Source organism: Cavia porcellus, unplaced genomic scaffold (genome assembly GCF_034190915.1).
Source record: "Cavia porcellus strain 051 isolate PalLab524CR breed Dunkin Hartley unplaced genomic scaffold, mCavPor4.1 scaffold_28, whole genome shotgun sequence".
NCBI lineage: Eukaryota > Metazoa > Chordata > Mammalia > Rodentia > Caviidae > Cavia > Cavia porcellus.
Genome location: NW_026947511.1, coordinates 27,106,166 through 27,130,945, shown reverse-complemented (window position 1 = coordinate 27,130,945; position 24,780 = coordinate 27,106,166). Strand labels below are relative to the sequence as shown.

Genomic DNA, 24,780 nt, shown 5'->3' with positions numbered 1-24,780 from the left:
GTGGAAAATTAGGCTTCTACTATTAAGAGATTTGAACTTTCCACTTGATAATACAGAAGTGGCTGAAATTACACTTGGAAGCCTGGAGAGTATTAAAGCCCTCTTAGGGAAATATCATGCCAAGATAGAGGTGGGAGTTTTTGAAGGCAAAGCTTTTAAATTAGGAGTGGGGCGTGCAGCGCAGTGGTGAAGTGCTTACCTGATGCATGAGGCCCTGGGTTCAGTACCCAACTCCGAAGGGAAAAGAAAAAAGATTTGAGGGGATGTGTTTCATATACATGAGATTGAGAATTGGTCAGTTGATTTTTTTAAAGAAGCTTGATTGAAATGCTAAGAAAGAGAGAAAGGTAATGTAGTCTAGACTGAGGACCTTTTTCCTAGTTGATACTCAGATTTATTGTGCCTTCAAGGCAGAGAATAGAGGTTGCTAAACTGTATTCAGTTGGAACTTTTATCTGCAGCAGAAACTTAGGAATAAAATTGATTTTGATCTCCAGCATTTTTATTTAGTAGCTATGTTGTACGGGAACCACAACTAGACGGGAAAGAAGGGAAAAGAAAAAAATGATGAGAAAAGAAGGAAAAAATGGAAACAAAACTTTTGTAAATAATGAGAGAAAGAGGTATTGAAGAAGGATGGGGAAGGGGAAAAGAATAAATTGTGTCATGTACAGGTACAAATTCCCTATGGTGAATGTGAACATTGTATATAACAATGTACCAATAAACACAATTTTAAAAAATAAAAACTAAAAAGAAAGTGCAGGGAAACCTCTTACAACATCTTCCAAAGCTTTGATGTTTAAGCAGCAAGTTAACATAAGAAGCTTAAGTATACAGATGAATTTAGGAAATTTAACTAGAACTTCAAAATTTAGCATGACTGTTTTCTAGACAGAAGGTTTCCACATTTTACTTTGTAGATATTTTAGCTTATCAAAAGTATTTCTGTATATGCCTTAACCTTTAGGCATATAGGATTACATTTTTGGTGCAAAATTTGCATATTGGGATTTCTTTTACATTTCTGTTACATTTGTTAAATGCACAAACATTACTGGTTTTGACTGGCACAAAACAAAAAAATTGTGCCACGTGTGGAGGAGCCCCCTTGGGAAACTGAAGGAGGAGGGTCACAGGTCTTAGGCCAGTGTAGATTACATAGTGAATTCAGGTCCAGCATGACATGCTGATATCTTGTCCCACAAAAAACACCAAAAAGCCACACACAAAAACCCCAACCCAGTGTTTCATGGTTGTAAACTTGTTTTGGGCACTTGCTAATGAGTTTATAGATATAATATTAACATTGTAAGCAATATGTGCTTTTATAAATTAATTTTTTTCTTGTATTTTTGAGACAAGGTTTCACTATGCAGTTCAGGCTGGCCTTGAGCTCACTTTGTATAACTGGAATTATTTTATTTTATTTATTTTTGGTCTTTTTGAGACAGGGTCTTACTATACAGTTCAGACTGGCCTTGAACTCACTTTGTAGCCCAGGTTAGCCTCAAACTCCCAACAATCCTCCTGCCTCATCCTCCCAAGTGCTAGAATTACAGGTATGTTCCACCATGCCCGGCGAATAATTGTGTTTAATGGTAGCTTAGAAAATACAATAGAGCCAGGGATTTAGCTCAGTGACATAAGCACCTGCCTAGCAAGCACGAGGTCGTGAGTTCAATCCCTGGTACCACCCCCAAAAAAAAAAAAGTACAATAGAGTTATAAATATCATTTGATGTTGTGTTTATATGTGGTAATTATAATTGCTGGACTTGATATTTTGGAGTTTTACGATTTAAAGACTAGGTTGTCCTAAACCATTTAATATTTGACTCTTAGAAATGTCTTGGAAAATTGTCAGTTGTCCTTAAATTGTACACAACTTCAGCTGAATGACTTACTCTTCTTTTTTTTTTGTGTGGGGATCGAACTCATGACCTTGTGCTTGCCAGGCAAATGCTTATGCCGCTGAGCTAAATGACTTACTCTTGCTGTGAGCTGGAAGGGATGGTTTCATACTTGACTTAAACAGCTTCTCTGGAGGTCATTGGTCAATCTTTTTTTTTTTTTTTTTTGCTACTGGAGATTGAACTCACAACCTAGTGCTTGCCAGGTGGGCCCTCATGCCACTGAGCTAAAAGCCCAGCCCCTATTGGTCAGTCTTTTGCTCTGGGAAACAGTACATACACTGCCTGTGGGGTGAAGTTCATGTATTTGTCATACTAACCATGACATAAAAAGTATTGCAGTGTTCTTTTCTTTCTTTATTTTTGGGAACTGGAAATTGAACTCAGGACCTAGCGTTTGCCAGGTGGTCACCATGTTGCTGAGCCATACCCCCAGCTCATGTTCATTTATTTTAAATGGGGAAAATAATGTCTAAGTAATGTGAACTTTTAAGTGTGAAAGAGGAATTAGCTTTTTAAATTGGTGGAAATCTAAATATTTACTAAGAAAAACTAACTTTATTATCTAAAATTGAGAAATAATTTTGGTGGGGGGAGGGTTGAGACAGGGTCTTATTATGTAGTTTAGGCATTGAGCTAACTGTGCAGCCTTGAACTCGCAGAGATACTCCTGCTTCAGCCTCCTAAATGCTAGGGTTACAAGGATGTGTCACCACACTTGGCCACATAATTTGCTTTAGGCAAATTAAATGTTTGTTATCAAACTGTTGGTTTTCTAAATGGAAATAGCTTCATTTGCCTTTTGATTTTAAAATGATGTGTTGGTTACCAGTAGGGAAAGTTACAGTTCTGTTTAACAGTGTTCAGTGCTCCTACAGGTGGTTCTCTACACACTGCTGTGCCAGGAAAGGAGGGTGGATCCCGAGGCTGGCTTGCTTCTTTACCTTAAGACGGGGCAGATGTACCCTGTGCCTGCCAAGCATCTGGATAAAAGAGGTGAAACTGTTTGCCTTTTTTCACTTCTGGCCCCTCTGCTACCCTTAGCTTCTGGCCATGATTTTATACCTGAAGGTCTGCTTGCAGTACCTGCTGGCCTACTAAATTGTAATTTGTAACTGTGGCATTTTTCTAAAAAAGAAGTCTAATAATGTGCTCTATAGTTGAAAACATCAACTTTTAAGAATTTTGTAATGCCAAATCTCAGGTTGAACTTTATAGTTCCATTAGAGATGTCCAGATAGTGCTATCATCAGCATTCAGCTAATAAAATATCAACTTGACAAATCCTTGTCCATTTGAAGGTAGGTATTTGTTACAGGAACTTAGCAAGTAAATAGAAACTTATAGGAAATGTACCAAAATACGACTATCAGTGGTTTTCTGGTATAGTGGGAAATATGATTGCTGGTTTCTGCTTTTCTTGATGCTTTTAAATCTGACAGTTTTACTAATCTAAAGGAAAAGATACATGATAAATTTTACTAAATGAACTCTTAAAGACACTTAGCTTTTTCTCCCCATAGAATTATTAAAGCTAAGAAACCAGATGGTATTCTCTTTGATGCACCGTACTAGCAAATCTGCTAATGAAAAGGAGACACGGCTTACTCCTTTGCCTCAAATAATCGAGGAAGAGAAAATCTGTAAATATTGTTCACAGATGAACAACTGTGCTCTTTATAGCAGGTAAGCACACTCTTCCAAAAGCATTTATTCAAGTTGAGCGTGAACTCAGTATGGTAACATTGGTGGCTGATCTGGCATTGATGATTTTGTGCTGTATTGTTTTGTACTACTGGGAAACTGGGCGTAGGGGCTTCACATCAAGCTGTATCCTCAGACCTTTTTTATTTCATACTTTTATTTGGTGTGTAGTATTTCTTGAAATGAAGGGAATGAAGAAAGAATAAGTTCGGCTTATTTTTTATTTACTTTTTGGTAACGGGGATTGAACTCATGACCTAACTCGCCATGCAAGTGCTTCTGCCTCTGAACTAAATCCCCAGCCTCAAGTTTATATTTTCAAAGTCCATTTTCCATTTTCTTGGTATATAGTAGAATGCTTTTATTTTGAGTTGAAGGCCAGCCTGGACTACCTAGCGAGACCCTGTCACAACAAAACAACCCACTTCAAATGATTCTCTGTGTTTTAGATTGACTTACTTATGGTACAGAGTTGGGTGTACAAATACTGATATTTCAAGAAATGTGCAGTTGTATAAAAGGCCAAAGCTTGTGGTATATGAGAATGAAGATTAGTGTATAGCAAGATTAAATTGTTTGATTGATAATCACTGGAGGCAAAATAATATGAATTTCTTACACATTTTTGTTTTGTGAAAAGCCATATGATTTATAAAATAAAATAGCTTTTAAGGAAAATTAGGGTTGGAGTAGGACATGGTCAGCAGTATATGCATTTACTTTAGACAAATCTTACTTCATAGCAAGGCAGACGGTTGCTATATGTGAGAACAACTCTAACATGGACCTTGGTATTTAGAGCAGTGGAACAACAGATGGAGGACGGTTCGGTCCCGGTGGTTATGCTGCCCAGAATAAAAGAAGCTACTGAGCACCTGAAGCTCACGCACTTACAGTATTTTAGCCTTTGGTGTCTCATGTTAACCCTGGAGTCACAATCAAAAGACAATCGAAGGAATCACCAGAATATCTGGCTCGTGCCTGCCTCTGAAATGTAAGTAGTCCATGTAGCAGAGTGAAATGTCAGTCACTTGTATAAGCCGGTGCTGTGGTGTTTGGACTTGGCATGCAGGTCACGTGGCATTCACTCTGCCGCTCTGGGTGGGGCAGCAGCTGCCTTCAACTGTGTGCTGCCACAGCCCACAGCAGCAGCGTGCTTACATTTTTAGAGGTTAACTGTGGTTCAAGAAATTTTATTTCCGCTGGCTGTGGTGGTGTACACCTATAATCCCAGCACATGGGAGACTGAAGCAGGTGGAGCACTGGGAGTTTCAGGCCAGCCTGAACTTTACAGTGAGACCCTAGCTCAAAAAGATTAAAAAAGGTGAAGGAGGAAGAAAGGAAGAAAGATTAAGAAAGAAAGAAAGAGAGAGAGAAAGACAGACAGAAAGAAATTTTATTTCAGCCTGGGGACATGGCTTTGGAGTAGACTGTGTGCAAGGCCTTGGGTTTGATCCCTAGCACCACACATAGAAAACAAAAGAAAAATCTTATTTTGATCATAATTAGTAAGTTCTTTTTCATCAGTGATATTAGTGTAAACTGGAGCATATCTATCATTTGTCAGTAGAATGAAAATCAATAAGGTTTTACTTGAGTTTTTAGTTTATAATTTTGTTTTTATTTTTGGTATCAGGGATCAAACTCACAACTTTGCACTTGCCAGACAGGCACTTACGCCACTGAGCTAAATCTCCAGCCCTTTACTTGAGTTTTAAATACTATATTATTTCAATAAAATTATATATTAGTAGTAAAATTTTGTGGGTTTTGATTGCTAAAGTTTGTTTTATAAAGTTAGAATTTTGTATATCTTTCTGCAGTAATATTCTTCATTTAAAATTTAGTTACCTTAGATCCATTTTGGTCTTTCCAAGAATGAATATTGATGACAGTGTGACTCTAGAGATAATTTGGCCAGGTGTGATGGCACATACCTGTAATCCTAGCTCTCAGGAGGCTGAGGCAGGAGGACCAGTGCGAGTTTGAGGTCAGCCTGGACTACGTAATGAGACCTTGTCTCAAAAAACAAAACAAAAAACCAACCAAACAAAAAAATTCCTAAGGATCTTTATTTCTCTAGTTTTAAGCTTTCATAAATGGAAAAATATGGTGGAGAAAGTTCACATATAGTTGTAGTTAGATTTCCTAAGTCCAGTGAATACATCAAACATACATACCAGTATGCCTCTGAGATTGCAGAGTACTTGATAGCAGTGTCAGAGAGGTTGTAAATACTAAATACTTATTTTAACAGCAATAATTACAAACGCTCTTGCTAGCCCTAGGTTATCCTCATCAGGTTCTGGAGCAGATGTTACAGTTGGCCTCCACAGTGGTTTGTGTGTCAGGCATCAGTGTGCTGATCACCTTGTGCAGAGATCCCAGGGTGGGTGTGATGGAGTGGTGAGAAATCACACACAAACAGAGAAGGGTGTTGATTTAGCTGTTCTGACTCTCTGGATTGTGGAAAACGTGAAAAAGGACAGCCTCAATATTAGCACTTACAGCCTGGGGTCAGATAAACAAGCGAGTTGTGAAAAATGCAGCTGTGATATGTGTGTAATATAAATAGGAGCTTTGTGTCTTTCTCTTTTGTAGGGAGAAGAGTGGTAGCTGCATCGGCAGCCTAATCAGAACAGAACATGTAAAGACAGTTTGTGATGGACAATACTTGCATAACTTCCAGCGTAAAACTGGAGCCATGCCTGTCACAAATCTAATGGCAGGGGACAGAGTTATTTTAAGTGGAGAAGAGAGAACACTGTTTGCTCTGTGCAGAGGATATGTAAAGGAGATTAACATGACAACAGTAACCTGTTTATTAGACAGGTAATAAAATGTTACTTTTTTGATAACAGCTTTATTAGTGTACAGTTTCCATGCCACACACCTCCCTGCCCGTTCCCTCCTGCCTGCATGCAACCCCTGGCAACCGACATTTTGCTTTCTGTCTGTGTGCATTTTACTTGTCTGACCTTTTTCACTTAGCATAATGTTTATAAAGTTCGTCAGTGTTTCAGCATGTCCTAGTATTGTTTTTTTCTTTCTCTCTCACTCTGTCTGTCATTTCTTTTGTGACTAGATAGTTACTGCTTCATTGTGTGGCTGCTTCATTGTGTGTCTGGGACACATTTTGCCCACCCATTCATCAGCTAGTGGACATTTGAGTGTAACTGTATTCTGTGAACATTCACCTACACTGTTTCATGTGATATTTTCATATTCTTTGTAGCTACTTAGGAATGGAATTGGTGGGTCATGTGCTAATCATGTTTACTATTTCAAGGAACTGCCGAATGTTTTTTAGTGTATTATGTTCTAGTGCTAATATACTAAATCTTTTTTGATTCTCACCACTGCGTGTGTGTGAGGCATGGTAGGTACCTATCACCTTGTATTAGTTATGCAGTTTATTTCTCCTAGTTCTGTAGGCATTCACCATTTTGTTCCTTCCTTTTAAAACGGTTTCCCTGTGATTTCAAGTATATTTATTTCAGTGAAAGTAAGTTGACTTAATAGAAAAATGCTAGGTAAATAAAATAGCATGAAGATCATTGGCAGAGATCAGGTCCGCCGTCTGTATCCCCTGCCTTTGTTGCTTTTCCTTGTTGCTGAGACAAGATACTTGACACGCAGGGTTAGAAGAGGACAGGTATATGTAGCTCACAGTTTGTAGAGGTTTCAGTTCATAGTTGATTGGCTCCAAGGCAGGGTGGCATGGGCAGAGAAACAGTGCTTGGTGAACAGAGGCAGGGAAGCAGTGAAGTAACGAAGCTGCAGGAGTTGTAGCAGCGGAAGCCACTCCCTTCTGTCCCTTCCAGGCTCCCTGCCCTTTGGTGCTGCCTCGCACACCAAGGTTGGCCTTTCCCATTATTCACACGCAACCAAGCCAACCAGAGTGCTCATTTAGTAATCACACACTTTAATCCCAGTATCACACACTCTAGATCCCGCCACCTCTAGAAAGCCCCTCCAATACTGCCTGTGGCTTTGGAGGGGCCTCCAGACTCAAGCCATAACACCCCATTTTGCATGACTAGTCCCCTCACAGCTAGTACGGAGTGGATAGAGGTCAGCAGCTGGGGCTTGTGCTGGATGGATAAATGCAGTGGAGATGTCCACAGTTATTCCTTGTCAACCAGTGATCCTAGTTGGGCCATCACCAGCCCTGGTCTGTGCTCTGTGATAAGGGAGTGTGAGCCACAGTATTCCTTTTGTTTCTTAGGTTTCCCTATAGGTCTTAGAGGTAGGTTTTGGGTTTTATAGTATTGCAGATGGTACCTAGGGCCAAGCACTCTATTGAGCTGTGTCCTTGGCTCTCCTAGCAGGTTGTATGTATGATGTGGTAGGTGCTTTGTAAGTACCTAAGGAATTTATGGTCTTGTGTGTAGGCACATGTGTGTTATTTTTCAGCCTAATACATGAAGATTTCAAATTGATAGGATGATAGAAGCATTTCACTCAATTTTAGAAGGACAGGAGGCTTTTGGGGAAAAAAAAAACCTAATTGTGAATCTTCATTCTATACATTAGTAAACTAGTAAATGTGAACAGCATGCCAGATTGAATCAATGTGTTGACAGGCATGAGCATATAAGCTAGTATGATATGGTGTTTGAAAAAGTGAAGGTAGTTAAGTGTTTCTGGAATGTAAAATATAAGGGAGAGATTGGAGGGCTCAGCTCATAGTAGATCTTAATATATCACGTTTTGGAAGCTTCATTTTATTTTTTCAAATGTGAAGTTTTCATTTTTTGTGCTGGGAATTGAACCCAGGTCCTTCCATATGCTAGGCATTTCCTTTACCGCTGAGCTACATTCCCAGCCGTGTGACAGTTTAAAAAGAAGCATAAATAGTAATTGATTTGTATTTCCTTGTTGGATGAATTGCAGAGATTTGAGGTAGTAGGAGGCGAAACTGAAAGCAGTGAAATCTGGAAGCTGTTATAGTGTCTCAGGGTAGCTATGGTTGAGTGCAAAGTTTGTATAGTGGAGAGGAGAGTGATTTTATTAAACTAGTGCCTCTGGATTGAATTACTCAGTCTACTTTTCTTTGTAGAATACTTTTCTTTTTTTTTGTTACTGGGAATCAAAGTCAGGACCTCACACTTGCCAGGCAGGTGCTGTGTCGCTGAGCTGTTTCCCTGTCCCTGAGAGATTTTGGCTAGATATTTATAGGTTTTTTTTTTTTTTTTTTTTTTTTTGGTACTGGGAATCAAACTCATTGATAAGTATTTGATTTTTTTTTTTTTTTTTTTTTGTCTTTTTCGTTTTTATTGGTACCAGGGATCGAACTCAGGACTGCCTGCTTGCAAGGCAGGCGCTTATGCCGCTGAGCTAAATCCCCAGCCCCTCATTGATAAGTATTTAGAAAGTAAAACTGCAGGCAGCCAGGTGGGGCTTCAAGGTGGGGCTGGGGAAGAGGGTGAGGGAGAGAAGGATCAGTACCCTAGATGGATCCAAGTGACATTAACTGAAATCAGGACCAGAGGTGGCAGTGCAGGTGCAACAGGGGTGAGGAGTTCAGTTTTGAGTATAGGAAGTTTCATAACCTGGGTTTTAGCCAGGTGGAGAGATCGTGCTCCCTGCAGATACTCAAACCAGAAATTTGGGTGATGAGCCAGGTGGGAGGAAAGCATGGGGCCTGCATAAAGATGGGAGATTTGGTGGCACAAATTAGGCAGCAGAAAGCAAGAAGAGTAGCAGTTCAGTGGGCCAAGGGAGACAGTCTAGGGGGCGTCTGAGTAAGGGGCATGGAAAGGTCTAGGGGAGGTGGCAACAGAGAGGACTGTCCTTCAGGCTGGAAGAGGGGAACCATGTATTTTGGACCCTTCTGGGTGGTGAGCACATGACAAATTGCAAGGTCAAGCAGATATTGAGCAAATATTACAGGTTTGTGATTGTTAGTGGCTTTGCCTTTGCTGCTGGGTGCCCTCCACTTCCTCTTTGTCCACCAGTCATGGCCAGATGCTGCCTTTTACAAGCACGTGTGAGGGAGGAACTGATTGCTTTTTTTCGGTAGCTATTTTAATAGCTATTCTGGTCCATTTGCTCTTTTGGGGGGTAACAGTGTATTTCTTCTAAAGATCACATAAAATGAAAAACTCAACTGTATTTATTTTACTGTTTTAGGAACTTATCAGTACTTCCAGAATCAACTTTGTTTAGACTAGACCAGGAAGGAAAAAATTGTGATATAGATACTCCACTAGGAAATCTCTCTAAATTGATGGAAAACACTCAGCACAGGTTTGTAATAGTGAGTAAATCTAAATTTCTTCCTACTTTCCTAAGGGATTCTACTAAAAGTGCCTTTTCTTTTTTCAGCACGAGACTTCGAGATTTAATTATCGACTTTCAGGAGCCTCAGTTTATATCCTCCCTCAGTTCTGTCCTTCCACATGATGCAAAGGATACAGTGGCCGGCATTCTAAAGGGTACACTGTGATTGGCACTTTGGGTCATTTTCCTTCTTCTACTTATAGCTACAGTACACCAAAGCCTGTCTTTCTTCCTTCGGTTCTTTCTTTCCTTCCTTCCTTCCTGCCTTCCTGCCCTCCTGCCCTCCTGCCCTCCTGCCTTCCTTCCTTCTGAGACAGGGTTTTACTATGCAGTTCAGGCTGGCCTTGAACCCTCACTTTGTACCCCAGGCTGGCCTCAGGCTCTCAGTGATCCTCCCGCCTAAGTGTTGTGAGTGCTGAGATTGCAGCAGTGTACTACCATGCCCTGCCTGATTTCTTAATAATTGATTAGACTTGCAATTATAATGGTTAGCCAGAGACCATGTGAAAGTAGTTTATATACGTCTTTAAAAGGCAACATAGTGGCACACGCCTGTAATCCTAGCACTTTAGAGGCTGAGACAAGTGGATCACTGGGAGCTCTAAGCCGGCCTGGGCTACTCACTGAGTTTAAGGGCAGCCTGTACCACACAACAAGACCCTGTCATTCCCTCTCTCTCCCCACAAAACAGTCAACATACAATTTTTTACTTCTAAAAGATGTATCGAAGAACATGTGCAGGCAAGGATTGATTTTCTTATGAAATAGTGAGTTTGTGTATTGAAATTTGGTAATTTTATTCTTGTTATTTTTTTAATTTAAATGTAGGTTTAAATAAGCCTCAGAGACAAGCAATGAAAAAGGTTCTTCTTTCAAAAGACTACACACTCATCGTGGGTATGCCTGGGACAGGAAAAACCACCACCATCTGTTCCCTTGTAAGGTTATTATTTTGCTTAAAAACCATTTGTATCAGCGTCCCTCAGCTCAGAGGATGAGATATTTGATGCCAAAAGGGCTGAATTATAATTAAAAATACTTAATTCAAATTTACCTTGTAGAATGACAAAAGAAAATAAAAAAGCTAAATTATAGATACATTAGATATAATTACTTTTCACATTTCAGATTTTAAGTTTGCTTTCTGTTGGTGGTATGTGCTATGTAGCACCACTTGTCTTTCCTTCCCTTTGTTTGATCTCACTTTGCAGCTGAGGCTGTACTTGGAAGTCACCATGTAGCCCTGACTGGCCTTCAACTTCCCTTCCCTTTAAAAATGACAAATTAAGCTGCGCATAGTGGCATAGATCTGTAAACCCAGCACTCAGAAGTCTAAGGCAGGAGGACTGCTTCAAGTTTGAGGCCAATCTGGACCCCTTGGTGAGACCCTGTCTTGAGGAAGAAGGAGAAGAAGAAAGACAAATTATATTGATAGTTTGATTTTCTTGGATTTCTGTTACATCATTAAATTTCTATAGGTAGTCTCAGAATAAGTATGCCAAACAATATTAAAAACTTACATGTGTCTGACTTTATTATTACTTATATATGAATAATATAATGCCATATAATTTCTGTAAAATATTTTGGCTTTATAATTTTTTTTTATTGCTTGGCTCAGCTTCTAGATATGTTTCCAGTTGAACTTTCTAGGTCTGTTTGAAAAATATAGGCATGTTGAAAGTTATCTGGTATTAAAAGTAATGCTGTATTTCTTTCTTATCCATTAGGTGAGAATCCTCTATGCCTGTGGTTTCAGTGTTCTGTTAACCAGCTATACACATTCTGCTGTTGACAATATTCTTTTGAAGTTAAACAAGTTTAAAATCAAATTTTTGCGTTTGGGTCAGACTCAGAAGGTTCATCCAGATATCCAGAAATTTACAGAGGAGGAAATTTGTAGATCAAAATCCATTAAATCCTTGGCTGTCCTAGAAGACTTGTATAATAGTCAAGTAAGTACAGTTACTGGATACTAATACTGGCAATAATTTCTATGGCCAGAATTAAGGGAGAAATGGTACTCTGGGAACTTAGTCATATTGTCCAGATGTGTGTGTGATTATGTATTTCTAGTTACTTTTTCTCATTGCTGAGATAAATTCCCGATACCCCAAATTAAGAAAAAAGGTTTATTGTAGATCAAGTTTGTCGAGGTTTCAGTTCATAGTCAGTTGGCTCCAAGCAGGGTGATGTGGCAGAGGCGCATCACAGAAAAGAAACAGTCCATGGCAAAGCAGGACAGGCAGAAAGCAGCAAGTGACAAGCAATCACATGAGTCCTCTTTCTGTGTCTTATATTCCATTTCATTCAGGTGACACTTACTTAGGGCAGGTAGCACTCACACCCAGGGAGGGCCTTCCTGTTCCCCACTCCCAGAAGTATGCCTAACTGATCAGTGAACTAATTTAGTAATCATACACCCTTGATCCCAGCATCAAAATTTAATCCCAGCATCACACACTCTAGATTCAGCCACCTCTGAAAAGCCCCACCTGTGGCCCTCATGAAGCTTTGGGGGACGTTAGACACAAGCTACAAAAGACTTAGTTTTTATTATTTAATGCCTTTTGCTGTTAGTCATAAGTGGTATTTTTGAAGATCATCTAAAATTAAATTTAATTTTGTCTTTAGAAACCAGAGATTTAGCTCAGCAACTTTAAGTGCCTATCTGGCAAGTGTGAGATTGTGAGTTCAATCCCTGGTGCCAAAAAAAAAAATTTTTTTTTTTTGTCTTTAGGTTAGATTCAGTGGACTGTTCGTTGACTGTCAATATAACCCAGAACCAGCTGGATTTGGTGGCACATGCCTATAATCCCAGAAACTAGATAGAGGCTTAAGTAGGAAGGTCATGAGTTCAAACCCATTCTGGGCAATTCAGCAATTTAACCCTGTCTCACAAATAATATAAAGACCTGGAGATGTAGCTCAGAAAGACCGTGAGTTGATCCCCAGTATCACAAACCATCCAACCAGCCACAAAAAGCACCCATATATATGGGCATTGATAGAATCAGTGTTCTTTTACCACCTGTTGCACTTGCATTGCTAAAACCTGCTTCTTTACAGTATGGAACCTTCTGGGATTGGCATTTTTCACTCAGCCTGACTCTGAAGATTCACCCAGATGGTTTTATGAATTTAATAGTTTGTTCCTTTTTATTGTTGAGTATTGTTCATAGCATGCTTACCGATTAGCATTGAAAATATGAGTTGTTTCTGATATTTAGGCTGTCATGAATAAAGATGTTACAGGCACTCATATATAGGCTTTTTGTTTCCTTGGGATAGGAAATGCATTTTTTCCCAGTCTGTTTTATCCATGTTATTTAGATTGTATTCCTTTTTTCTGTGTGCCTGTTCCCTGATCCTTTTTTCAGTGATTATTTAATTTTAGTTACTGTGTTTTTTAAGTTCTGAAGTGTCCACGTGCTACCTCTTTGCTGGGCCTGTTTTCTTTTATTTGTTTCAGGTGTGTTGATAATTGCTTGTTAAAACAATTTTATCATGGCTTCAGATTTTTGGTCAGATAATTCTGACCTTTCTGTCACTTTGGTGTTGGGGTCAGTGGGGTTTTTTTTTTTTTTTTTTTTTTTTTTTTTTTTTTTTTTTTCAATTTAGTTTGATATTTTCCTGTCTTTTTTTTTTTTAATTGAACCTTGAGTGTTATGTATTTTGTTGAGTGTTTCCATCCTAGCAAGCGTCCTCTGTCAGGCAGAGCTTCCGCTTTCTTTGCGATGCCTGAGAAGTGGGATCTCAGTGTGGTCTCCATGGATGTTGCTGGTTGGGAATTTGCTTCCCTATCAACCCAGGTGAAAATGGTGACTATTGCTTCTGCCTTCTCCAGCCCCATGCTGGTGATTGGCTGCCTTTCCACAGCAGGGAGAGGCGAGAAGCTGTTCTCTCCACCTGCCACACTGACACTGCTAGGGATGAAGCCCTGTTATTTTTCTGGGGTGACTGGTGATAGTGGAGTGGTTCTTGCTTAAATTTTTTTCTGTCTGCTGAGCTTTCTCTTTAGCTACAGAGACCAGGCACTTGTTGAAGCCATTGTTGATTTCCACCATTGGTGGTCCTAGCTGGTGGCATCTTTAGTCCAAGTGTGGGACAAGTGAGGCAAAAAGAAAGCCTTATGGGTTAAGTGTGCAAAAGTATGTGCAAAAGTTTGCATTGTTCCTCTCCTGGAGCTCCCTAGTCTGCCTTATCTCCGTCTCCAAGGTCATTCTTTGTTCATTTTGTATATAATGTTCCAAAATTTTTTTGCTAGGGATTAAGCCAAGTGTTTCAGATATCTACTTGGAAATACCCAAATGTGAGCCTTGTTCATAGTGCCTGGAAATTCACTTTATTCTTTTTTTCTATTCAAAAAAATTAAAAATATATTTTGCATGAATAAATATTTTACAATTAAATAATTATTTTTACAGGGGGGTGCTGGGGATGGTGGCACACACCTGTAATTCTAGCACACTGGGAGGCTGAGGCAGAACTGCTGTTTGAGGCCAGCCTGAGCTACATAGTGAATTCACCGCCAGCCTAGACTACATAGTTAGACTGTCTCAAAAAAGAAGAAAAGGTGTGTGAGGGGAGGTGGGGGGAGAACCATTTTGTTTACATGTTAAGTAACTGTTCTGTTTTCTTTGCTTACTTTTTTTTTTAGCTTATAGTTGCCACAACATGTATGGGAATAAACCATCCAATATTTTCCCGTAAAACTTTTGATTTTTGTATTGTGGATGAAGCCTCTCAAATCAGCCAACCAATTTGCCTGGGGCCACTTTTTTTTTCTCGGAGATTTGTGTTGGTGGGAGATCATCAACAACTTCCCCCGCTGGTGGTAAACCGTGAAGCAAGGTAGGCAGGCTTTAAGTTTTGTTTTGTTTTGTTTTAGTAGAGCCGGGGTTGTGTGTGTTGCCCAGACTGGTGGAACTCTCAGGGTCAAGGGTTCCTCCTGCTGAGACAGGAGGCCTCTGGCATGGAGGGATCACAGATGCATACCACCCACACTACTGTATTACACTTGAACTGTATTCTTTTCAAGGGACTGTAACAGTACACTGATGAGCCTGAATTTGATTTGTTGACAGAGCTCTTGGCATGAGTGAAAGCTTGTTCAAGAGACTGGAGCGGAATAAGAATGCTGTTGTGCAATTAACTGTACAGTACAGGATGAACAGGTATTTATTTGTGTTAGCAATGAGTCTTTTCCATGTTTTATTTTCATCTACCAAACTGATGCTGTATTTGTATCTCTTAGTACAATCATGTCCTTAAGTAATAAGCTGACCTATGAAGGAAAGCTGGAGTGTGGATCAGACAGAGTGGCCAGTGCAGTGATGATTTTACCTAACTTTAAAGATGTCAAGCTGGAACTGGAAATTTATGCTGATTATTCTGATAGTCCCTGGCTGAGTGGAGTATTTGAGCCAAGTAATCCTGTTTGCTTTCTTAACACAGAAAAGGTAAAAAACAAAAAAACCTTCTATTTTTCTCTGTCCTGTTTAACTTTCTCAGTTTATATTAGTACTTGTTTTGTTAAGAATATTAGTTTGAAGGCAAACTAGTATGTCCTTGTACTTCAGCATAGGACTCTTTTCTTATTAGGCCCATATCTTTGGGAGGAGACTTATTCTGGGGTCTCATAGGTATCAAAATTGCCGTTTATAGATTTTTTGCTGGTGTTTGACTGATTGAACTGAAAGCTTGTGCATTAGGACAAGTGCTTTGCCATTGAGCTATATCCCTAGACTTTGTAAGTGGATAGAAAATAAAATAGTTTAATGACTTTTAAAAACTTTTAAAAATTATTCAGAATCAGCCTGGGCTATAAGGTGAACTCAAGTTCAGCCTGAATGGCATAGCATTCAGGCTGTCTCAAAAAGATAAAAATGAGCTTTTGGTTTTTAGAGCAGTTTCAGGTTAATAGCAAAACTAAAGAGGAAATACATGGATTTCCCATGTACTTTTTGGCTTAACGTGTGCACATAAAAATTGTTCTACAGATTTGTTATTAAATGCAAATCATCCCAAGGACATTAAGTGGCTTGAGTCCTATTTCTAGGTACTATGAATGAAGTTTTGACACTGTATTCTTGTGTTTCATTCAGTGATTCTCAGTAGTTTGAAGTTCAGGTAGCAGTAGGAATTACTATAGAACAGTGATGGTGAACTCGTTAGAGACTGAGTGCCCAGACTGCAACCCAAAATCCACTTATTTACTAAAATGCCAGCACTGCAATTAAACCTGAATATTGACCAGCCACATGAAAAACGACCTTGCACTTGCCAGGCACGTGCTTTTGCCACTGAGCTATGTTCCCGGCCCCACAATGTGCATTGTTATCTGATGCTTGGCTGCTGCGCAATGCTGGCAAATTGGCTCTCCTGTCACAGAAAAGGTTTTGTGTTCTGTGTAGCTTACATGCCTTAGGTTCGACTCCACTGCTCTAAGTAATTATCTTTGCTTAGTGGCAGAACTTTTTTTTTTTTTTTTTGTCTTTTTCATTTTTATCGGTACCAGGGATTGAACTCACGACCGCCTGCTTGCAAGGCAGGTGCTTATGCCACTGAGCTAAACTCCCAGCCCCAGTGGCAGAACTTTTGCCTATTATGCACCAAATAAGTTACCTTAAAAATAATCAATATTGAGCCAGGGATTTAGCTCAGTGGTATAAATGCCTGACTGGCAAGTGCAAGGTCATGAGTTTAATCCCTGGTGCCACCAAATAAACAATAAAATAATCAATATTGTGCCAGGGATATAGTTCAGTGGTGGAGTGCTTGTCTGACTTGTGCAATATACTGAATTCTACCCCTAGTACCATGAAAAAATAAATAAGGTTTATGTGGGGATAACAGAGTAGTAAAGCAGTCCTAGAGTTCACAGATTTGGTAGAGCCAAGGAAGCTTGTCTGCTCCATTATTTGTATAAAAGGCAACAAAAATTGTAAAAGGTACTAATATTAGAGCCAGCTCTAAGTTTGAGTCCTAGTATGAGGACTTATTGTAAAGCCTTAGGCAAGTCACTCTTTGTAATTCTGAAAAAGTGGGAAATAACAGAAGGTAAAGTGTATGAAACACACCAAATGTGATCAAGTTTCCTAAGATTTCAAGCTGAACTACAGCATCTTCAAGATGGGTTGTGTTTGCCTGCCTTCTAGAAAGTGATTATATTCACTTTTGCTAATTCTTCACATTAAACTTTAAAAAGGAGGTTTTGTTTTTTCATATTTCCAACGTGCTGTAGAGTCTCTACATTGCCCTGTGCTCTTAGAGATTGTTATAAATAAGCTACCTATTTTTCTACTCAGGTTCCAGCACCAGAACAAGTTGAAAAAAGTGGTGTGAGCAATATAATAGAAGCCAAACTCATAGTTTTCTTGACTGCAACTTTTATTAAGGTAATTTAGAATTTTCAAGGCTAATTAACATTCAGGTTCAGAATAATAGAATATTATTGGGCTGTAAACAATTTCAGATCTGATGTTAGTGTCATTAATTAAGATGAGACTGGAGCCCTATTTTTTTTTTTTTTTTTTTTTTTGAGAAAATTTATCTAAAGGGTTTAATTTTTGGTTGGACATGATAGCGCATGCTTGTAATCCCAGCACTTGGGAGGCTAAGGCAGGATTACCACAAGTTCAAGGCCAGCCTGGAATACATACTACATAGTGAATTCAAGACCAGGCTGGACTACATAGCAAGACCCTGTCTCAAATAACTTTTAAAAAGTGTAATTTTTTATAGTGGCAGTCAGGATAATTTTGTAATGTCAGATAATTGCAGTTGTGTCAGTACTGTTCTGTAATCAGTATGACTGGGCATTGGATACTTTGCTGTGTAAAGGATAAGAGAAAGCAAAATGTGTTTCTGGGCAACATTGTACTCAGTGGCAGCAGTTTTTTGTGGCCCACAAACCTTTATGCTGCCTGAACCTCTAAGAGCCAGAGGAGCAATGTCCAAGGTATTATTTCATCATGAGTAACACAGGCATATAATTAGAACAAATTCAGTACTTAGTCCTTAAGATGAATAATATGTTTGCAACATCATTTGCAAACCTGAGTTAAGTACATAATGTAAACATTTAATTTAATATATTTGGTAAAGCTTAAAGAACTACAAAATCAGTATTTTTCATTTTAAATTGTGTTCTTTTCTTTTTAGGCTGGATGTAATCCCTCTGATATTGGTATCATTGCACCATATAGGCAGCAGTTAAAGATCATCAGGGATTTATTGCCACATTCTTCTTTGGGGACAGTTGAAGTTAATACAGTAGACAAGTACCAAGGAAGAGACAAAAGAATAATCCTCGTATCTTTTGTTAGAAGTAATAAAGATGGAACTGTAAGTGAATTATATTTGTAGCTGACTCATTGGCGGCGTCCCTCCCTAAGTGTTGTGTTGTGTTGTGTTGTGTTTTGTTTGGTTTGGTTTGAACCCATGGCCTTTCGCACACTAGGTAAGTGCTCTAATTTAGCTGCATCTCTTTCTTTGAAATTGTGGTGAATAACAGCAAACTTGCCATCTTAAGCATTTTTAAGTATGCCATTCAGTGGTATTAAGTAAATTCACAATGTTGTTAAAGAGATCTTCAGAAACTTCATTTTGCACGTTGAAAATTTTGTACTAATGATCCTCAGGTTCATAAGCGTGATGATTGGGTGTTCATGCTCCATGCATGACATGTGCCTCCTTTGAACCTTGTTACGACCTCGGCACATTACCCATCTGACGTGAAAAAAAAAAAAGAAAAGAAAAAGAAAAAAAAATTTGTACTAATGAATAACTCTCCATTTCTCTATTTCCAAGCCCGTTATTAACCATCATTCTACTTTCTGTCTCTAAATTTGACTTTTCTAGGAACTTCACCTGTGAAATCATACAATATTTGTCTTTTTGTGACTGACTGGCTTATTTTACTTAGGTTTATTCATGTTGTAGCATGTGATAGGGTTTCCTTCTTTTTTTTTTTTGGTGCCAGGGATCGAACTCATGACCTTGTGCTTGCCAGGTAGACATTTATGCCACTCAGCTAAATCCCTGGCCCCAATTTCCTCCCTTTTTAAGATGAAATAATACCCATGGTTTACATACATGGCATTTTATTTATCCATTTATCTATAGGTGGCCTTTTGGGTTGCTTTCGCCTTTGGCTGTTGTGGCTGAGCATTTTAAACAAAAGCAAGTCTTTGTTTGAATTTTCACATCTCTAATTTATTTTTTGTTTTTTGGAGACAGTCTCACTATGTAGCCCAGGTTGGCCTTGAAGTCACAGTAATCTTCCTGCCTCAGCCTCCTGTGCTGGGTTTATAAATGCATGCCATCATGTGTAGTTTATATCTCTCCTTTGATTTCTTTTTCTTAACTATATAATACACTTATATGGTTTTAAAGTATACATAATATAGAAAACTTCCTACTCTTTCCGTTTCCGTTTCTCTTACCTTGCAGATAGTCATGCAGTTTTATTTTTTTGGAAAGGGTGGAGGGTCTTGCTATGTAGTTGAAGGTGGCCTCGAACTTGCTGCAGTCCTCCTGACTCAGCCTCCCAGTGGCTGCATTAGAAACATGCATCACCATGCCTGGCTACTATTGAGTTTTTTGTTTTTTGCAACCTTTCAGATTATCCAGACACTATCTTGGGCTTTGCTTTTTGTACTTGAAGGTGTTGATGCTCCTCATGTGAGTTCACGGGGAGGTTTCATTTTGTTCTCACAGTTGCACAGTTATCCATTCTATAGATATATCATAACATTTAACCACTTTTCTCAGTCTTTTTTTGTAATTTTTATTACAAGTAATACTATAGTGAGTGGAGAAAGCTCTAGTTCTTTATATTTATTACATGTAGTTAATCATTTTAAATTATGACTAGGGTATTACAACATAAAATACTTGAAAAGTTTTCGCAACTGCCTAGTATTTTAAATGTATTGATCAATCTTTTTTGTAATCCATGTTTTAAAATTAGGAAAATAAGCTGGGTGTGGCTGAGGCAGGAGGATCCTTGTGAGTTTTTAGGCCAGCCGGTGCTTCATAGCAAGACCCTGTGAGAGAGAGAGAGAAAAGAGAGGGAGAGGGGGGGAGAGGAGAGAGGAAAATAGATAAAAATAAACCCATGTTGTTTGTCAGAGCAAACTTAAATATACATTATAAGAAAACTGAAATAATTGAAATTTACATTTTTGACAGCTTGGTGAACTCTGGAAAGATTGGCGACGCCTTAATGTTGCTATAACCAGAGCGAAACATAAACTGATTCTCTTGGGGTGTGTGCCCTCACTAAAGCAATATCCTCCTTTGGAGAAGCTGTTTTGTCATCTAAACTCAGAAAAATTAATATCCTTTTTTGTCAGGTATGTGGCTACATTTGTGCTACTGTTCTTTTTATGAACTTGTCTAAATTGAAACTTGGTGTCCAATGTTTTTCACCTGCGTTTCTCAAAGATCTACTTTGACAGAGGAGAGAGAAAATAATTCACAGGAGGTCATGGTACATCACAGGAAGAAATGGAAGTGACAGAGGTAGATAATTTGTAAACTAAGAAAGGAAAAAAGTGAAACATAATCTGTTGTCCCAAAACTAGCACATTCAGGAAAATTGGTTCACTCTTCTCTGGTTCTCTCCCAATTTATAGCCTTATTTTTTGTTTTTAACTTTATTTATTATAGTGTGTGTGGGGGGACCCAGGGCCTTGTATATATTAGGTAAGTGCTGTTCAACTGAGTGACACCCCCAGCCCTTCCTCCAGTATTTTTTCAAACCATTAAAAAACTTATTGGATGCTCTTTTTTTTTTTTTTGGTAGTGCATCAAATGCATGACCTTGCGCTTGCCAGGCAGGAGCTAATGCTGCTGAGCTAAGTCCCAGGGCCCTGGATGCTCTTAAGATACATTAATCTTGGGCTGGAGATTTAGCTCAGTGGTGAAAGCGCCCACCTTGCAAGTACACAGTTGTAAGTTTGAAACCCAGTACCAAAAAAATAAAACAAAAAAAGGTACATTAATCTTAGTTATTTCTATTATTTTTATTTTTTTACTTTTTGGGTACCATGGATCGAACTCATGACTTTGTGCTTGTCAGGCAGGTGCTTATGCTTATGCCACTGAACTAAATCTCTTGCCCATATATATTTTTTTAATTTTAAAGAGAAAAAAAAATTTCAAAACAAGATAATTAGAGGATAACAATGGTTAATATATTGTGAGGGGCTGGGGATTTAGCTTAGTGGCATAAGCACCTGCCCTGCAAGCAGGCAGTCATGAGTTGATCCCTGGTACCGATAAAAAGGAAAAAGACAAAAACAAAAAAAACATTGTGTATTGTTATCTTTAAATTACTAGGCGTACAAAGTATCTGTATTTAATCAATACAGATTTCAAATTTCAAACAATATTAATATCAGTCTTTTCAATGAACTAAGAGAAATTAGTAGTATAATTATCATATATATATATATATATACACATATATATATATTTCCTTCAGCTTCTCTCACTAGAGAGACAGATATATTAATCTTATTGCTTAAGTACATAATTTTCCATAGCGTGTCATGCAGCTCTTCACTTTTTTTTTTTTTTGATGGGGGGAGTCTTTTCTCGCTATACAGTTCAGGCTGACCTTGAGCTCACTTTGTAGCCAGGCTGGTCTCGAACTTGCAACAAACCTCTTGCCTCAGCCTCCTGAGCACCGGATTATAGGTGTGCACTAGCACACCAAGCTGTTGTTCAGTTTTTGTAGGTCTGTAAATTCTACTTTAAAATGTGGGGAAATGTCATAAATGTTTCTGTGGACTCCCATATTGGTAAATGTATCTTTCTTTAATTATTTTATATCATTGATCTTCCATCAAGAAAACATGAAAGTCTCTGTCACATACTGGGAGATTTTCAGAGAGGATAAGGCACTGTTTCCTTACCGATTCACACTAGGCATTGTCGCCTAGCTGGTGCTGCTATTCTTCTTTTTGGTTTGCTGAAAATCAGAGCCTGGTAAAACTGTGAAGATGATTTGTATTCAAGGGTGCTGTACAAAGTTCCAGCTGTTTGTTTTTTAAAATTTATTTAATCTCGTCTCGTTAAACATAAAAATGCAATTGTCATACAATATTTCATACAGTATTTAAGTACTAATGTATCCAAAACTGGAGAAACTGTAAATTTAGTGGTACTATAAATACATTTTTATCTTGCTGAGGAAAAATTTGATAAACTTTTAACCAACTTTAAACATGGATTAAATTCTGGATCTGAGTTTAAATTTTTAAGTCTAAAGTTTCAGGACAAATTTGGTTTTATAGATTTAACCACAAGAATTATATGTAAGCCGGGCGTGGTGGCTCACGCCTGTAATCTCAGCACTCGGGAGGCTGAGGTGGGAGGATCCTTGGAAGTTCGAGACCAGCCTGGGCTACAAAGTGAGCTCAAGGCCAGCCTGAACTGCATAGTGAGACCCCATCTCAAAAAGACAAAAAAAAAAAAAAAAGAATTATATGTAAAAGACTAGATAAATAAAGTTTTGATCATTTAAACACAATGCTATGATACTGAGAAAAAAGGTGTGATTTTTTTTCCCCCCTTCTGTATTTTGAGGTTCCCGATTCAAAGGTCATTTTGATTTTTAGTACTCAGTTCAGATTCACTTGGTACTCTAGGTTGGCCCTGAAATCCCTCCTCAGTGCTAGCATTACAGGTGTGTGCCACTACATCCAGTTAAAATGGAATTTGATAGTTTGTTACGTTTTTAAAAATTTTTTTTATTATTTTTAGAAGAAATCTTATTTTCTTAATTGATGACAAAACTAAATGTTATAAAACATGTTATATTTCTTATTTACGTACTGTTTACTTATTTATATTTGTTTGCTTTTGTGTTTGAGGGCATTCCTCAGTTTTCATGTTTGTGTGTTGGGTTTGGCAGCTACTCAGGAGGCTGCGGCAGGAGAATCTCAAGCCAAAGGCCAGCCTAGGCAACCTGGGGATCCTGTCTTAAATACAAAAGTATAGGGGGCTGGGGATTTAGCTCAGCGGCATAAGCACCTGCCTTGCAAGCAGGCGGTCGTGAGTTCAATCCCCGGTACTGATAAAAATGAAAAAGACAAAAAAAAAAAAAAAAAACCAAAAGTATAAAGGGCTGAGGATGTTGCTCAGTGGTAGAGCACTTGCCTACCATATGCAGCACCCATGATTTACTTTCTAGTACTGGGATGGTGGTGGGGGCGGGGGCGGGTGTGGGAGGGGTGTTAACATTCATTTTGTTATTTAATGAATATTAAATATTAAAATTGTTACCTCTACTTTTTTGTTTGGGTTATTACTTGAAGTTGTAATAAATTGTTTTCTATTGGTAGATTTTACTGTGTCGTTTATTATTAATGCTAATGATGGAGTTTAAGATTATCCAACATTTTTGTAGTGATAATATTCTATAGCTGAAATCAAGGAATGCTGATATTATAGAGATTTATTAGACTATATAGGATGGGCTTGAACATGCAGAAAGTTTAGATGAGACCATGAAGACAGGAAATGTTGTGATTATAGGGGCTATTACTGTTAGGTATCATGAAAAAGCAGGAAGGAATCTTAAGATTTCAGTTTCTCAAACTAAAATAATTAGGAACCTCTTTGGCTTAATTAATGGTGGGTTCCTTTCATACAGATTTGTATGGCCTGAGAAGTAAGCTCCATAGAAAAGTCCAGAAAGGAGTTCCAAGGTGGCTATCATTTTTCATGAGATGATAGCCATTTAATTATTTGAAAGAGTTAGAAGATGTCTTCTACATAGATGGTGCTGTGAGATGGCAGCTGGGGTGAGATGGAAGGTAAAGGCAGCCCAGGTCTTCAAAGAACTATAGTGCTGCACTGCAAGCATGAGCTCTGCACAAGGCTGAGAACACAATGGCTCCCATTTGTCAGCATTTCTGGGCCCTCACTTGGTTGGTCCCAGTTCAAAAGCACCATTAGCCTAGACAAGGCTTTCCTTGTAGAGCTGGGAAGCTAGGGTTGAAAGACACTGTGCTATCTCTGTGAGCCCATTCCTAAATCAGTTTAAAACAAAAGAAACCTGGAATAAATACTGTACTCTTAATCCAATTCACTTACTCTTAACTTACTTTTAGCTGACTTTTATAAGTCAGCATCTGTTCCTGCAAGCACAAGGTCCAAAGTTCGTTCCTGGTACCAAAACAAAAACAAAGCAAAAAGCAAAACAGTTTTAGAGATAAGGCCTCTGACATGAAGGTCAGGATGGTGAAAGCTGAAGCTTGATCATACATTCATAGACTACCAATGGCCAGGGATTTAGCTCAGTGGCATAAGCACCTGCCTGGCAAATGCAAGGTTGTAAGTTCAATCCTTGGTACCAGAAAACAAACTACCAGTTACCTCCTAACCTGTTAACTTTCTTCCTGTGTAAGAGGCCCATTCTCAGATCCTATCATTTCCCAGTCCTCTGCATTTGGGTGCCTCCTGAAGGAACTCTTTTTGCCAATTTCATTTTGGCCACTGCCCTGCTATATACCATGGGCCTAGTTTGGGACCGAGTTCAGTATTCACCTGTTGACTCATCCTTTGAATCTTCTCTTTTTTCTTCATCCCTCACTCTCTAAGGCTAATTCTTCCATCTTTTCGAACTGACTGGGTTCAACCAGCATCTTTGTGGTTTTTGAGACAGGGTTTTGCTATGTAGTTCAAGCTGGTTTGAACACAAGTTGACCTCGAACTTGCTTTGATCCGTCTGCCTCAGCACACCTCCTGCCCAGGTGGTGGGGCACAGGTATACACTACCATGGCTCTCACCTCTGGTGCTTTGCCAAAGGAGCACTCCACTCTGACTTGCCAGGTCCTAAACTTTGCCTTTGGATCACTTA

General features: G+C 38.7%; 1 protein-coding gene and 1 non-coding gene across 4 annotated transcripts in view; both read left to right on the top strand.

The window, feature by feature from the left end:
* The window catches only part of Dna2 (DNA replication helicase/nuclease 2), a 40,171-nt gene extending 17,132 nt beyond the window's left edge, over nucleotides 1-23,039 (top strand). For 2 of the 3 annotated variants that reach the window (XM_023566747.2, XM_063239600.1), the window contains exons 7-20: nucleotides 2,791-2,908; nucleotides 3,436-3,598; nucleotides 4,416-4,610; nucleotides 6,218-6,448; nucleotides 9,752-9,868; nucleotides 9,947-10,056; nucleotides 10,730-10,839; nucleotides 11,632-11,856; nucleotides 14,562-14,755; nucleotides 14,989-15,078; nucleotides 15,159-15,363; nucleotides 17,212-17,301; nucleotides 18,068-18,250; nucleotides 20,099-23,039. In XM_023566747.2, the coding sequence (XP_023422515.2) occupies nucleotides 2,791-2,908; nucleotides 3,436-3,598; nucleotides 4,416-4,610; nucleotides 6,218-6,448; nucleotides 9,752-9,868; nucleotides 9,947-10,056; nucleotides 10,730-10,839; nucleotides 11,632-11,856; nucleotides 14,562-14,755; nucleotides 14,989-15,078; nucleotides 15,159-15,363; nucleotides 17,212-17,301; nucleotides 18,068-18,250; nucleotides 20,099-20,299 (2,232 nt within the window). In that variant the 3' untranslated portion in view covers nucleotides 20,300-23,039. The remainder of the gene's footprint in view (nucleotides 1-2,790; nucleotides 2,909-3,435; nucleotides 3,599-4,415; nucleotides 4,611-6,217; nucleotides 6,449-9,751; nucleotides 9,869-9,946; nucleotides 10,057-10,729; nucleotides 10,840-11,631; nucleotides 11,857-14,561; nucleotides 14,756-14,988; nucleotides 15,079-15,158; nucleotides 15,364-17,211; nucleotides 17,302-18,067; nucleotides 18,251-20,098) is intronic. The other variant, XM_023566749.2, reaches the window with a different exon arrangement.
* On the top strand, nucleotides 18,539-18,640 carry LOC111757994 (small nucleolar RNA U13). The gene has a single exon (XR_002792244.1). It is a non-coding gene; the product is annotated as a small nucleolar RNA U13 (small nucleolar RNA).
* Nucleotides 23,040-24,780: the final 1,741 nt, after the last annotated feature.